The sequence below is a fragment of the Megalops cyprinoides genome, chromosome 14 (genome assembly GCF_013368585.1).
Source record: "Megalops cyprinoides isolate fMegCyp1 chromosome 14, fMegCyp1.pri, whole genome shotgun sequence".
In the NCBI taxonomy this organism is placed as follows: Eukaryota; Metazoa; Chordata; class Actinopteri; order Elopiformes; family Megalopidae; genus Megalops; species Megalops cyprinoides.
This window is the reverse complement of record NC_050596.1, coordinates 8,688,314-8,704,083: the sequence shown is the minus strand read 5'-3', so window position 1 is coordinate 8,704,083 and position 15,770 is coordinate 8,688,314. Positions and strand designations below refer to the sequence as shown.

The 15,770-nt window shown below is 47.5% G+C and overlaps 2 protein-coding genes across 3 annotated transcripts; both read right to left on the bottom strand.

The window, feature by feature from the left end:
• Nucleotides 1-169: 169 nt before the first annotated feature.
• Nucleotides 170-6,393, bottom strand: LOC118789215 (popeye domain-containing 2-like). Its single transcript, XM_036545563.1, has 4 exons — nt 5,912-6,393; nt 3,527-3,635; nt 3,038-3,365; nt 170-1,282 (listed from the first exon to the last, which is right to left on the bottom strand). The coding sequence occupies exons 1-4, from the start codon at nt 6,391-6,393 to the stop codon at nt 1,200-1,202; spliced, it is 1,002 nt and encodes a 333-aa protein (XP_036401456.1). The 3' UTR covers nt 170-1,199.
• Nucleotides 6,394-7,862: 1,469 nt separating this feature from the next.
• On the bottom strand, nt 7,863-10,546 carry LOC118789499 (cytochrome c oxidase copper chaperone-like). 2 transcript variants are annotated; one of them, XM_036545960.1, is made up of 4 exons: nt 10,482-10,546; nt 9,889-10,021; nt 9,626-9,756; nt 7,863-8,054 (listed from the first exon to the last, which is right to left on the bottom strand). In XM_036545960.1, the coding sequence occupies exons 2-3, from the start codon at nt 10,002-10,004 to the stop codon at nt 9,672-9,674; spliced, it is 201 nt and encodes a 66-aa protein (XP_036401853.1). In that variant the 5' UTR covers nt 10,005-10,021; nt 10,482-10,546; the 3' UTR covers nt 7,863-8,054; nt 9,626-9,671. The 2 variants fall into 2 exon arrangements, with proteins under 2 accessions (XP_036401853.1, XP_036401852.1); XM_036545959.1 differs by having other exon boundaries at nt 9,643-9,756.
• Nucleotides 10,547-15,770: the final 5,224 nt, after the last annotated feature.

The following is a 15,770-nucleotide window of genomic DNA, read 5'->3' as shown; positions in this document are numbered from 1 at the left end:
GAAGAAAAACAGCTTTGATGAAAGGAAATAATTCCATATAATCTGTTGGAAAATGTTATTTTTTTATTGTCAAACTTTTTGAGTATTTTTTTTTTTTACATAAGTCCACATTGATGTGAATTAATAAACAAAAATACACAGTTGATGACATTTGTCCTTATGTGTTAAATCGTGGGAGCTGCATCAGTAATCACTGTAATGACACAGTCTGAGTTCTCTCTGTCCCTTCTGTCTCCTCCTAACATGGTCCTCAGGTCTCTTTCTCTCCTACCTCCAAATATGGTTCTCAGGGTCTCTCTCTCCCTCTCTCTCTCTCTGTCTCTCACTCTCTTTCTATTACAAACCTTCGACTAATGCTCCTGTGCTTGTCTGCAGCAAACTGGAGATACCCAGGCATTCAGCTCAGAACAAACTGCACTGATCACCTGACCTTAATGTGATCTCATTCTGCTGATAGAAGGTACCGAGAATGAAACTGATGCATCCATATATTGTACAGATTAGTGGACCAGAGTTAGTATTTTACTAAGCCCATGATAATTAGTGGTGTGACTTTGCATTGTTTTTTCCTAACTTTGTTGCAAGGGCACTATAAATAAATAGTCAGAAAGCTATCAAGGTCACCTGCACAGGAAGTGGTTGATGGTCACATATCTGGTCACCTGGGTGAATAGCTATTGTAGCTACGGCACGCTTTGAAAGATTTTATAGATTCATTAAATCATCAGTAACATTTATTTCAGTATTATGTTTCTAGTTTGCATTGCTCTTACAATTCAGGTAAATGAAAGTAATTTACTAAACAGTTCTATGACTACAATGTCTCTTTGCAGTGTTAAATGTTAGAAATCATGTTAACTGTATTTTGGTACTGTTGTAACATTACCTGGAGGAAACTTTACTGTTCACGATGAACCTGTGTTGACCCTATAACATCTGCTCTGTGAGCTGAGCTCTGGTGTGGAAACTCCAGAGCCAATTAAACCCAACCAATTAAACCAGGCAAATTAAAGGTGAATCACAGTGAACCACTGCACAACGCTAGCCTGGTGAGAGAGACTAGAGAAAGCAGTCACTTTATCACATTGCATCACCCTTTTTGTGGGTGTGGTTATTATAGTAGAAGTGGGAGGGTTGGGGCTGCACTGTGCCGGGCCCCACCCTGCTTCTCCTGTACAGTCTGCGGGACAGGGATGGGGTCACAGCTCGGGTGTGTCCGTGGGTGCTAGTGGGGCCCTGCGCCTCTTGAAACGGGTGGGAAGAGTCTCGGGTGAACTGTCCCCTGTGGGATGAATAAAAAAAATTATTATTTTTTTTGCAGTGGGCATCACTGAGCTGCTATGAGAGCAGGGTTCCCTTCAGTCAAAACAGTTAAAATACAATCATAGGCAAAGAAAACTTCATTGTATACGCAAAGATGTTGCGCTTGCTGCAGCTGAACCATCCCTGAGAGCTCTGTTCTGCCCCTACACTCTGTCTGAGGGTCAACACCCTGATCCCCCAGCCACTCCACAGCTGTCCCAGATTCTCTGTTGAAATGGGATCCACTCTCATCACCCACGGAGCTTTTTCAGAGGGACGTCGGGGGTGTAATGGTAACTTGCACTTGCCTGGATATTATCACTGTCCAGGCTGTAACCTTGCATAGACTCAACACTCCACCCCCAACATAAACATGCATACACACACGCACACACACACACACACACACACACACATGCGCACACACACACACACACACACACACACACACACACACACATACACACACACAGACACACACACATGTGCACACACACACACACACACACACACACACGTGCACACACACACACACACACACACACACACACACACACACACACACGGGGACCAAATAACCAAAATAGGTTATTATGGCAATGTTGTAATAAGGTGCTCCTTTAGCATAACTTGTTTATGCTCCTGTAATCTGAATGTATTTCAAATCTGCATCAGCCTGTACAAACCATACTGGAAAAACCTCAGCCCTGGGCAGTGCTAAGCCACAGCACTGGAAGAGCTGAGTGAGCACATGAGCAAGCAGAGCAGAGGCTGACATCATCTCCCTGCAGCCAGAGCAAGACTGCCAGCAGTCTGACAAAGCTGAACTTCACAACCAACACCAGCCGAGAAAATAAACCAGCGAATGCCAGTAGAATACCAGCAAATGTTACAGCAGCCAGGTGAGAGGGCATGTCAGTGCTGCCCGGTGAGCAGGCGTGTCAGTGCTGCCCGGTGAGAGGGCGTGTCAGTGCTGCCGGGTGAGAGAGCGTGTCAGTGCTGCCCGGTGAGAGAGCGTGTCAGTGCTGCCCGGTGAGAGGGCGTGTCAGTGCTGCCAGGTGAGAGAGCGTGTCAGTGCTGCCCGGTGAGAGAGCGTGTCAGTGCTGCCGGGTGAGAGAGCGTGTCAGTGCTGCCCGGTGAGCAGGCGTGTCAGTGCTGCCAGGTGAGAGAGCGTGTCAGTGCTGCCCGGTGAGAGGGCGTGTCAGTGCTGCCAGGTGAGAGGGCGTGTCAGTGCTGCCCGGTGAGCGGGCGTGTCAGTGCTGCCGGGTGAGAGAGCGTGTCAGTGCTGCCCGGTGAGAGGGCGTGTCAGTGCTGCCGGGTGAGAGAGCGTGTCAGTGCTGCCCGGTGAGAGGGCGTGTCAGTGCTGCCGGGTGAGAGAGCGTGTCAGTGCTGCCCGGTGAGAGGGCGTGTCAGTGCTGCCAGGTGAGAGAGCGTGTCAGTGCTGCCGTGTGAGAGAGCGTGTCAGTGCTGCCCGGTGAGAGAGCGTGTCAGTGCTGCCGGGTGAGAGAGCGTGTCAGTGCTGCCCGGTGAGAGGGCGTGTCAGTGCTGCCGGGTGAGAGAGCGTGTCAGTGCTGCCGGGTGAGAGAGCGTGTCAGTCCAGTGCCGCAGTACTTACATGAAGCTTCAGCAGCAGGCACTGCGTTAGCTGCAGGGCCCTGGCCTCTACCTCAGAAAGTCCCTCTCAGTGCAATACTGCGCTACAGACCCTGGCATGTTAGACTGGTGGAGTCCTCACCCGGGGGTGAGTCTGAGTGGATTGGCTCAGGGGATGGTGGGGCGGGGTCAGAGTCTGCAGCCCCGCCCAGGCCCTGCCCATCGCCACGCCCCTGCCTGGGGGAGGGGGTGGGGGACAGGACGTAGCACAGGCTCTGCAGGCGTATGTCCACGCGCTGTCCGGCCTTGGCGAGGAGTCTTTCGTTGAGCGTGGAGAGCTTGTCGGCGATGTCGCTGCCCAGCATGACGGAGAAGAGCCGGGCCACGTAGCGCTCCTTCGACAGCAGCAGCTGCAGCTTCCGCCTCTTCCACGACACGTAGCGGCACTCTGTCTCTGCCGTCAGGGTCACCTGGGAGCATCCGGTCAGCAGGGGATCACAGGAGGCCAAGATCAAAAGGGAGGCACACAAAGGCTGTCTCTCATGCGCTCTCTCTCTCTCTCTTTCTCTCTCTTCCACCCTCTCTCTCACACCCCCTGCCCCCTCTCTCACTCTGTCTCTGTCTCCAGTACCTGGAATGTCCCCTCCTTCATGGGCTTCAGAGACTCCCACTCAGGGGAGTCCAGGAACTGATAGGGGAAGATATAGTGGAGGAACTGGTCCTCCTGGGACACCCGCACCCTGGGAGAGAGAGAGGGGGAAGGGGAGAGGGAATGATAGAGGGGTTGGGGGAATGAGAGAGAGAGAGAAAAAGAGAGAGAGAGAGGGAGAGGGAGGGAGACAGAGAGAGATTTATACTGTACATACCTGTTAAAGTGATTTGGCAATGCAATTTTCCTATACATCAAGCTAATTAAGACACTTTGAATTTCAGAAGAAATCATTGCAGTAAAAGACATTATAGTAACACTAACATCTATATACACACACATCTCTTCTCTACATACACACTGACTATGAAGTGTACTTGTCAAGACGTACAGCCAGTAGTCTTGTGTTCAAGTTTTGGCAGGAAATGAGTTTTGCACTGTGTATCTGAACATATGAGGAAGGCACAGGAGAACTTCAAAATGATTTCATGCTCTGTTTACATATACAGCAGAAGTTTAATCAAAATACAGAGGTCAAATCTTAATAACAGTCCCTTTGAATTCCCTGAATGGGTCTGACTCAGGGTCAGCAGCAGCCACTGGACGCATTGCTCTTAGGGAAGTGATGCTATTGAGGGTGATGTAATAACAGCTTCATGTGGCGAATTCAGTTTCCATGGTAAAAAGCCCCTTGAGAAGAACCATTTCATTTAGCAGGGTTCTTGTGGAGCCAGCAGAGGTGGAGAGGGAAGGAATCATGCAGCCAATGAAACCGGGCATGATTATATGGCCAGATTTAGAATTCTGGTATGACAGGAAACCCACTATTCCGGTGCCAGGGGGCCCATAATGACCACTTGATGATTCTGGATGATGATTTAATGTTGTTCAGATAAATCTCCTATGTCACAGTGTCCCCACGATAGGGCCGGAGCACTGGTTTTCTCCTTGATCCAGAGCGAAGACTGCCTTCAACAGCAGTTCCAACAATAACCTGCTTTTCCCAGGAGGTTTTCCTAGTACAAACAGAACGCAAGCCATGAATATCTGGTTTAAAAGGACCCCAACTGTCCAATTTTTATTCATAAAATTTTATGATAAAATCCATACTTGCAATGCGGGGGAGGCTGGGGAGTGAGGGTGAGAAAAAGAGTTGTAAAAGTGAAAGACATTCGAGATCAAAAGCTTTCTTTGAGTGTGTAGTGCAGTCTTGTCTGTGTTAGATCTTTACTCAGTGAACGAGCAAAAGGAAGATTCATATATTTAATCCTCTGAGGTTCTGCACTGTCTTGCTACACCTGTAAGGAACACCTGTCTGCAGACTGGGATCCCCATGTCCTGCCAATCCCGCACCATCATGCAGTGTCTGCTATAATATTAAACATTCAAACTCCATTTCACGTGTAAATATAATTAAATATACATCTATGTACTAGTTATACCTTAGAAAATTAAAATCCCACATTTTAATTTTCTTGTAAAAATTGATTTCCACCCCATATTCAGGAACACAGCACCCACCTGTACCTGTGAGAAAATAAGACCCAGGTCCTGGATGCTCCAGGTTACAGGAGGGTAACCTGGAACGTGTAGTGTCAGTAGGGAATGCCTGTACTAAACAAAGCCAGCTCTGCTTAGCTTCAGCCAGTTATGACTTTCCAAGTAAACAGATGGCTTTTAATGTGTACAGTGAAAGCCTCTGGAGTTTATGGATAGATATCCGGTTTTGGGCCTGTTACATTTACACATGAAGATTCAGCTCTTACGTTTCTTTCAGTAGCTGCAATATCCATGTAAGGAGAGGATGCTGACAGGTTGCGCACTGTTTCTCTACTATGGAACATCACTATTAACCAATACATTCGGTTCACATAGTTACAAATGCGTGTTACAGGACACTTGAAACAGACAGTTTTTCACTGTGGCTAAGATCAGAATTTGTTATTAATTGCAAGGGGTCAGGCGCACCTATAAAGTGAAGTGCCTTTAGAAGAAGGTCACATGACACTGATGGTGGCCTAATGTCAAGTCATTTGTTAACTCGTCCCTGAATTAAAATAAACAAAGAATAAATATGCACAGAGTTGAGGAGCAGGATGCATAACCGAAAGGTTGCTGGTTCAATTCCCCACTGGGGCACTGCTGTTGTACCCTTAGGCAAGGTACTTAACCCAGAATTGCTTCAGTAAATATCCAACTGTATGAATGGATAAAAGGTAAAATTGTAACTTATGTAAGTCGCTTTGGATAAGAGGATCTACTAAATGACAGTAATGCATCCTGCCTTTTGTGGGTGAATGACTTTCATTATTTGGTTAAGATCAAAATACCTGCAATGAATAGCACAGGCCTCTGCGGAAGACTCACCTCCCGGACAGCAGGAACGAGAGCTGGTTGATGGGTGTCTTCCCCTCCAGGGCGTAGGTCTCGTCCACGCCCAGCGAGTGGACGCGGCTGTCAGCGGCGCGGGCCACCTGCTTGAAGGTGTCGGGCGGCACACCGAGGGGCCGGAAGACGGCGGCGTAGAGGCCGCGCAGCTCGCCGGGGAGGAAGGCGTGCTGCTGCAGGCGGAGCAGCAGGTGGGCCAGCTGTAGCCCGCACAGCGCCACCAGCAGCACGTTCCAGGCGAACACGTCCACGCCGCACAGTGTCAGCCAGCCCCACAGGGCGTGGCACAGGAAGGAGGGCGCCAGGAAGCTGAAGATGTAGAGCGCCCCGAACACGCCGCTCCCTCCCATGTAGCCCAGCATCAGGAGGGTGTTGCCCAGCTGGTACAGAGCGCCCTCCGTGCCGTTCACCCACTCTTGGCATTGTGGGTGTCCGAACAGGCTGGAGTTCTCCTGCCACATACCTTTGCTTGCTTGCCCACCTGTTCTGAGCTATGGCAGCCCCAGCATCCACAGAAATGGATTTCAAAAACTCCCTCAAGATGCTGGAACTGGTTTCTAAAAAATACACAAAGGAAGGCTAGAGTCTTAATTATTCAGAAAATACATATTTTTGAAGTCTTGAATGTTCCTTCCCAGGATTCACGCTGTATAGATTAAACACACATTCTGAATCTCTCTGAGCTCTGAGCCTTTTCACCCTGAGCTGGAGGGGACTTCTCATGCTGTGAAGATCTCCCTTTCCCACCCTTTCCCTCTCTCCCTCTCTCTCTCTCTTTCCTGCTCTCACATACTTCCTCTCTCTTTCCTCTTCTCTCACTCTGTCTCATCCCCTCACCCTTCTGATTTCGTGGAACATTTCATCAGGAAAGTGTATATCTTGGCAACAGGTGAGGGAAAGAGAGAGAGACAGAGAGAAAGAGACCCTGAGAGGGATAACCATGTTTGGAATTGAAACATAAGGAGGAGATAGCTGTGAACAGAAAGCAGAACAGCTGCTTAACATAACACCACACACACACAGAGAGAGAGAGAGCAAAACGGCAAAGGAGCTCTGAACTGACCGACTTGCAGTGGGAGAGGAACTGAGGATTTTTTTTAGAGACACTGAGATGGGTAGGATTACAGAGCAGGTCGGGTGTCACAGATGAACCCCCCCCTCTCAGAGCTTCCCATGGTAGATTCCAACAGTCACAGGCAACTAGAGGGCCCAAGGAGTGTGAAGTCACTGCAGGTAGGACCAAGGGCACAGTGCTGTGAGCACTGCATTTAGCACTGCACTGAGTTTATTCTCAAAGTGAAGCAGCGGATCCCAAAACAGAAACACACACACACACACACAACCTATGCACACACAACAGAGAACAATCAGAACCAAAATGGGAATCAAAAACCCCACTTATACTGCTCTAAATATTTGTTCTGTTAGACATGAGTGTTTTCTTTCAATCAAGTTCCTGTCTCCAAGTAGCGATAATCTGCTGTTGACAAGACAGTCTGCAAAACCATTGAGTTAAGCTGTATTATTTTTTCTTCTCTTGCAGTAAAATGTATGCATGTTCCAGAGAAACACACAGGGATATGCCCTGTGCCTGTGTTTGTCTATGGAGCAGTTCCTGTGCCCATACTTGTCTCATTGGTGTGCACATGTCAAGTGGCAGTGTTTGAACAGTTGCTCATATTTTGCTTTGAGTCCTGCCGTTCAGCTGAAAGGTCTTCTACTCAAAATGTGCCGTACCTCTCACAGCAAGACATAAACACACACACACACACACACAAGTGCTGCCTGTCTGTGCTGTAATGCAGCACAGTGTAATCCTGGTGTTTGTTTACTGCCCCCCTGTGCCTCCCTCCCAAAAAAACACATTCAGCTCAAAAACACATTGCATAGGACCTTTATTTCATTCCAACGAGAGGAACACGATAGGGTCTCTCTGCTGGGAACACTTCCCCAGGAATTGCGCGAACAAGAATTAAGACTAATACATTCAACCGTATTAAAAAAAAAAACACAGAACAAAAACAATTACAGCAACAATGTGTATGTATGTGCTGCAGGCCTTCCTTTCGCCCCAGGGTTAGGCTGACCTCTGAGGGCTGGAGCAGCAGCCAGCTGCGGCACACTGAAAAAGGACAGAGAGGAAAAAAGAAAACACGATAACCCACAACCCCGAAGCAACATGCTCGCCATCTGCAAACTGCCTTCCAACTGCGTTCTACCGGAATTTGACCAAAATACGGGTATCTGAACTTAAATAGAGGCATCTAATGCTGAAATGGAGGTGGTGGTGAACACAGCTTAAGTTTTTTGGCAGCAGCAGGATTTCTTCGACTGTTCGTCATATTTATTTTGCCAACCGCATTTTTTGCCGTCAAGGCAGGAATGATATATAGGATGACAGCATAGCTGAACCATGTTTACATTAATATGATGGTGCTGCCTGTGCATAGCTGAACCATGTTTACACTAATGGGATGGGGCTCTTTGGCAGCACAGCCGAACTATGCTAACGCTCACTAAAGTGGATCCCATGCAGATATGAGTTTGTGTAAACTAGTCAAGAGCCCCATGTGAAAACAGCACCTTACTTTGACTCTTTGCCCCTGTTGGTGACAGATGTAACAATGCGCCCTGCAAATGACACAGAAACCCCAAGCGTTTGTCCGTGTCTGACCTCTGCCCATACAAGCAGACCCACAGATCTTTATATAGAATGTGGATGAGCTGATACAGTGAACTGGCTAAGTAAGATGAGCCGCCCAGGGCCTGCTTAAGCACAACCCATGTCTCGAACAGCAAGTCTTTCTCACATGCAGGCTGGTGCTCAAATGAATCAAGAAAAATATATTTAGAAGTTTTCTGGAAAATCTCAACACACAGTAGTCACTGAGACATTACCAGACCACACATTTCACATCCCTGACCTGCCACAGACTGAAATTAGAGGTTGATACTCCACACTCTTTGGAGTTTTTTTTTTTTTCAAACAAATGACGAGGCCAATTTCCAAATTTGCGTGGGTGATAACATTTTGAACACTGCACTCCTTCCGCGGACCAAGAACGTAAACATCCTGTTTCCGTCTTCAGTAATTTGCCCTTCAGAAAAACAGCGGAACATGCGGAGGACATTCAGAAACACTGAGCGTGCACAGGGATCAATCAGCGCAGGGCTGCCGCATTGGAGTAAAAAAAGAGAAGAGATGGTCACGTGACCGCAGTCTTGCACGCTCCGCATGGAACATGAGAAGTACATCGTGTCCATCATGGCACTAGGGGAAGCCTCCCTTTGTCTACCCTACACCAGAGGACAATTACTATCGTAGCGCAACAGTTAAAATGACGAGGGAATTAACACTATTTGCACCAGTTGCGCGCCTAGCTATATTTTGCAGATTTGTTGAAACATAAAAATAGGGTTCGGAGTTTAAAAGCGGTCACATCAAGTGTTCAAATTCGTTATCGAGTGGAAAAAAAAAAACTTTTTTTTCCTACAACGAAAATGTGTAACACCACCCATTTAGGTCTTACAGTGATACTCAGAAGTTTCGTGTTTCGGGGTATTCATAACTTTAAATGCAACTTGTTCCTCTCTGCCAGCTTCCTAAATTATGTACTTTAGTTCATAAAAAAAACAGCAGACGTTTGAATAAGCATTCGCACCGTTCTGAATCTGGGATTAAGTTATAAATACCACATTCGTAGATTTACCACGCAGAGGTTCCGTCGGTCGGGTGTTTTCAGATCTTGAATCCGAGCGCCCGCATACAGTCTTTGTGCGCCTCGATGAGGTCAGTGCAGCTTTCTTCGCCCTTCTCGATGATGCTGAAAATGGAATGTAGAGAGACACCGAGACACATCAACCGCTCGGCTCATCGCTTTTCTCTCTACTTCTACGTGGATAATCCGCGTGGGTTCGGGGTGTCCTCCGTGGGGGTGATCGCCCCGCTCCCTTACCACGCATCCCTGGCTTTCTTGGTCTCCGGACACGCGGGACACGGTTGTTGTTCCTCCGGCTCCGCGCTTTCCAGTGCAGGCGCGGTGTCGGGGGTCGCTGCTGACAGGGTCGACATGTTCTGCCTTGGTCTGTCTTGAAACATAAAATAATATATAATTAACCTGTCGACCCATTAACAAACTCCAGAGGGCCTGATATCTAATGTTAAAAAAAATGAATGTTAGAGAGACAAAGCATTAGAGTAATTTTCTAACAACAGCTAGTTAACCAGACACCCTCACTAGTGGAATGAACAAGGTAAGCAAAGTCTCAAACGTATAGCCTTCATACTTGAATAGGATTCCAAGTTAGTTAGCTCTTTCCTCTTACCAACCACCTAACTAGCCAACATGTCTAAAGCCCGTGCAAAACGGCGAGCTAGTGTGAACGAGGTAGCCAGCAGGCAATCTCACGTCCTGTTATTATCCTCAAAATAATAAACAAATAAGTTAAAGTACAAGACTCTGTACTGGATAATTTGCTTGTTTCACTTATTGCAGCCTGCAAAATATTGCTAAAGAAAATAAACGTTCCAAAGCGCGCAGCTAGCTACCTGTTTGCCAGAGAATGTCCAAATGACGCCTAGTATGTGCGGACCCTGTAACACGGATGAGCAGAGGAAGGGTTAAACACATGAACAATGTGCATGTTACATAACCCCCGCTTCACATGCCTGGCGGTGGCAGAAACCTCACGTGCGCCCTTCGTTACGTAACTCGCAGCCAAAGGCAGGGAACGCGCATTTTTACGCGCATCACGTCTGGGGCCTGTAGTTTACATCCTCTAAAAATGAAGTGATTCTCCAATTTTCGCTGCATTTCCTGAGACGATACACCGCTGCAAAGAGTGTGTGTTTTATGTTTGTACGTGGGAATACGCTTCACCCGTTTTAATGCCATAAACAATGTCCATTTTGACTATGGTGGTGGCAAGTAAAGGCAAAATAAACCCTTCCGGTCCACACGTTCCAAACGTGCAAGGAGACTGGGTTTCGTGTGGAACGCCGTATGTCAAAGATTAAGCTAATTTCAGATCTTCTTAGCAGAGATATTAGGTGCAACAGTAAGATACCATATGCCACCGACACTGCAAACTTTACAGATATAGGCAGGCTATGTATGACTGGGGTACTGAGGTAATAGTTTGATTCGCTGTTATCTACTCTGAAACAGTTCTGTTTGATTGTTAGTTATGATTGACTTTCTGTAAACGCAGATCATTAGACGCCTTTATTTCTGGATGCACAGTCTGCATAGTTTGCTTGGATCCACGTGTCCATAATGCCATTCTTACAGTTTTGCTCAGTTTGTAGTCTTTTATACCAAATATCTGAGGTTGCCGCTGGAGGACCAGCAGAGGGCAGTATAATGCTGGTGTGTGCATTTGTCAAAAACATTTTTACACTGTTATCTCAACCAAATGAAACTCTTTAATCCTACCTGGTGCTGTTTCCTGAGAACCAAGGTCATGCTGGATTTTACCTCTGGTATTATTAATCTCAATGTGAAAGTCAACACATTATTTCTTGTTGTCACAATCACCAATTATCAAAATCTCTTTTGTTTCCTCAATCATTTAAAAACATGCGAAGACTTTAAAATGAGTACAAAATATTGTGCTCTGACCCTAAACATAATGGCCAGGGTTTGGAGCAGAGCCAATGCAATGGATGACTCACTTGGATATACTTTTGTAAGCTCCGCTGTATGAGACCAGAAACTGGAGTCTATTCTTAATACATTTAATCAAATTATACAAATAAAATAAATGTGAAACAAAATGATGACATTAATTAAATATGGAATTAAGAATAAAGCATTCCTTAATCCTTAAAAGCAATGAGCCAAAAAACAGTAGTGTGTGAGCAGAATTTATTTGCAGACACTCTTAACCGGCAGCATTAATATTATTGTATCCATTTATAAAGCTGGACATTTACGGAGGCCATTCACTTATGCATTTCTCTGTGAAGCAGGTGCTCCAACTGTGGATTTGAACCTGCAACTCTCTCATTACAGGGCTACCTCCCGGACCCCTGAGGCCCCGCCCAAAGCTGGGAGCGGCGCTCGGCGGAGAGGGATCTGCTCTAGCCGAACACGCAGACAGTGCCTGTGGCCAGGCGGTGCTTGTACTCGTACAGGTAGAAGGAGGCCTGTGGGAAGTTGCACCTCATCTCCATCTTCCCGGGCACCACGTGCACGGCCACACCCTCGCCCAGCCCCTCGCTCAGCTTGCGCAGCATGCGCGAGGCCAGGTAGCGCCGCGCCCGCTCGGGCTCCTCCTCGATGGAGGCGTACACCTCGGGCGGCGGGTTGGGGATCTTCCACTCCAGCTCCACGATCAGCTGGTGGATGCGGGCCTTGTCCAGGGAGGTGGGCGTGTCCCTGTAGCAGGCCACCACGTCTGTGCCACCGGGCCCCTCTGAGGGGACGGTCAGGAAGCTCTCCTGCCGTTTGGGGCCGGCCTCCTCCTCCCCCTGCTCTAGTGCTGGCCCCGCCCCCACAGGAGGGTGCACCATCACGGCCCAGCGCAGCCAATCGTAATTCTTCTCCAGGGTCTTCAGGATGCCAGCAGCCTGGTCTTCAGGTGGCTTCCCGTCCTTCTGGGCCTCCCGGACAATCCGCTGAACATCCTCCTCCGCCTGCTCCAGGAAGTACCCCGAACAGCGCCCCCCGGTGGTTTTCATCTTCCTGTAGAGCGCCCCCATCTTGTCAGCCCAGGTCTTCATGAGCAGCGCCTGGTCGCGGCCCGTCAGCGAGGCCTGGATGAAGAGGCACAGCAGGCCCGTCCCCAGCACGAAGTTCACCTACCGGTACAATCAGACTCAACCTGAGCGCAAAGCCACCTGGGTAATCTCAACAGCACCTAGCTGCCAGAGAGCTCACATTCTGGACTGGGTGACACATACTTTACAGTGGTGGCTGGTGAGCAGGAAATTCAATTTGAAACTGATACTGAAACCCTTTGGGCTGTAACCCATTTTTCAACACTAACACATTTCCGAAATGTAGCATTCACCAATCAACAGCTGACTCCTGTTTCCTTAATTATCACAAAAAGAATAGAGGGTGGTTTTCACCTTAAAATCAATAGTGTTTTTTTATTTTAAGAAAGAAGTTAATGAATTTGGAGAGCTCAAAGTCAGAGCGATTGCATCAGATGCAAAGAATTAAAGAGGGATCAACGGCTAGCAGGTGATCCTGTTTAAACTGGCACACATGTGAAAATGGGTGGAGGAGCACAGCATAGTGTGGAGCTCACAGCATATCTGCAGCATGAGCCCTGCTCTCAAGGTCAAACCAAAGCACTCTATAGTATGGGCCTCCCTCTCAAGGTCAAACTAAAGCATTCTGTAGCATGGGCCTCCCTCTCAAGGTCAAACCAAAGTGCTCTGTAGCATGGACCTTCCTTCAAGGTCAAACCAAAGTGCTCTGTAGCACGGGCCTCCCCTTGAAGGTCAAACCAAAGCACTCTGTAGCATGGGCCCTCCTTCAAGGTCAAAGCAAAGCACTGTATAGCATGGACCCTCCCTCTCAAGGTCAAAGCAAAGCCATCTGCTGCACAGGCCCCATGGCCCCTAGTATCCTTCAAATTGCCCTTAAATTCTACTACAGTATTACCATACAGCACATTCAGCAATTGTAATGTTTGATGTGTCAACTGTGTCACAAGATTTTCATGTTTGAAATAAGGGCTGTTTCTTTCTAGACGTGACTCTGTGATGGAGGTGGAAATGGGAGTGTCTTCCTTCTGCTGTTCAAGGATCAGTGATGACAGAGGAAAATACCCATAGTTCAATATTCATCCCCTGGCCTCTAATAACCCCTCATGTAACACCCACTCATTTTAAAAAGACATTATACAGCACTATTTTCAGTTTTTACACTTTTTTTTCCAGAAATGCAACAACATTGAGAAAAAAAAGATAAATTTAAATTGCAAATGTAAAGAATCTTTATGTCTTAAAGGAAGACTTTAAGGGAAATATTATTTAAGAGCACTAGGTGAAATTATAAATTTAGATTAGTACAAAGCTGCCTTGGTAGGAGCTGTGACTCTGCTGCTTATGAAAGCTAAGGACTCACTGCTGTGACTCTGTACTGTGACTCTGTGCTAAAAATGAAAGGTTAAGCCTCAGAACTGTGACTCTGTGCCTACAATGAAAGGTGAAGCTTCAGAATTGTGACTGTGCTGTGACTCCATGCTGACAATGAAAGGTTAAGCCTCAGAACTGTGACTCTGTGCCGTGACTCCATGCTGATGACGGAACTCGCCTTCTCGCAGAACTCCCTCATCTCCCAGCGCTTGGGCCGGCGGCTCTGCACCAGCTCCTCCAGCAGGGTGGGTTGGGCGGTGAGGGCCGACACGCCCATGAGCCGGCTGTGCAGGGCGGTCAGCTGCCTCTCCAGCCGGTGGTCCTGGACGTACTGCAGGAACACCTCCGTCTCCCGCTTGGTGTGCGCGGGCTGCGCTCTCACCACCGCCCCCAGCTGGAAGTACACCACCGCCAGGTCGTCCTCCAGGCGGTGCACCTCCTCGTCAGACAGCAGGCCCCGCCCGGCCACGCCCAGCTCCTGGTCGATGTGGTCCAGGTTCTTCTTCACAACGTCCAGCTCATCAGCTGTTGCGCTGCCATCCAGGTACGAGCAGATGCTTTGCACGAGCCCGCGCAGTGTCTGCATGTACCCCACCGGCTCCAGAACCTTCCCAAACAGCGCCATGGCAACAGCACCTAGTGTCTTTCACTGCAGATGTAGCAGGTCTGGGAATATAAAAGACAGACAAACAGATACAGGCACTCAGACAGACAGATACAGACACATGGAAATACAGGTAGACACACGGACCAAAGGATACAGAGACAGAGACCGAGAGAAAGAGGAAGAAAGTCAGATGTAGACACACAGACAGTCGGATACAGACATAGAAAGGCAGATAGTATGAACTGTCACCTATGTAAGTCGCTTTGGATAAAAGCGTCTGCCAAATGAATAAATGTAAATGTATCAGAGAGACAGATACACTTGGACGGACACAGACACACAGAGATACTGAATCAGACAGATGGATGTACATTGATAGAAAGCTTTACTCTCCCCAGTGGGGGAATTTGTCCTACAGCAGAATCCATAAAAACAAAACCTAGGCATACAACAAACCAACAGATCTTCATAATAATGTATATTCAAATGGCTGAACCACTCACAAGCTTCACAGGTGCAGTAGGCTCTCACCTTCACCGGGAGTAAATTCACAATGAAGGTCTGAGATAACCTTCAGCTAGTCCCTACTATTTAGACCTTCTAGAACAAAGGAAGCTCTGATAATACATTTCTGTTAACATTTCTTTTAACCCTTAACTGTACTTGTGCAGTGACACCCCTGAGACTCTAGAGACTTGTATTTATGTCATCAGGGGAGATTTCAGAAAGGGCAGAGCATTACATGCAATTCTGCACTGGATGCATTCTTCACAAGTTTCTGATGGAAACCAAGAGTTCGCAAGAGTACTAAGCCTCCATTGTAGTTGCTTTTTCCAATGTACAGACTTAAATTTCATTGTTGCAAAAAACATTCATTTTATGTAAAAGAATACATTTCTCAACATGTTCAAGATTTTTCTCCTAAAGTACCATTGACCTTAAGGACCACCAGCTTTTTATAAACACTCTGTGTGCTTTGCTTTTGGTGCGAGTTCTACTGAGCACTCGTGGTAAGAGCTGGGCAGTATTACCAACACTAATGACCTGGCAAAGAAAAAAGCACACGATGCTGCAGACAGTGCCCTCTAATGGTTTAATTAAGAAGTTGATCAAGACACTGAATGCACCCCCCCCCCCAT

Coding starts and splice junctions, on each gene's coding strand:
- LOC118789499 (XM_036545960.1), bottom strand. CDS start 10,004: ATGTCGACCCTGTCAGCAGCGACCCCCGACACCGCGCCTGCACTGGAA. Junction 9,757..9,888: donor AAGAAAGCCAGGGATGCGTG/GTAAGGGAGCGG, acceptor TTCCATTTTCAG/CATCATCGAGAAGGGCGAAG.
- LOC118789215 (XM_036545563.1), bottom strand. CDS start 6,393: ATGTGGCAGGAGAACTCCAGCCTGTTCGGACACCCACAATGCCAAGAG. Junction 3,636..5,911: donor TCGTTCCTGCTGTCCGGGAG/GTGAGTCTTCCG, acceptor TCTCTCTCCCAG/GGTGCGGGTGTCCCAGGAGG. Junction 3,366..3,526: donor TGAAGGAGGGGACATTCCAG/GTACTGGAGACA, acceptor GGATGCTCCCAG/GTGACCCTGACGGCAGAGAC.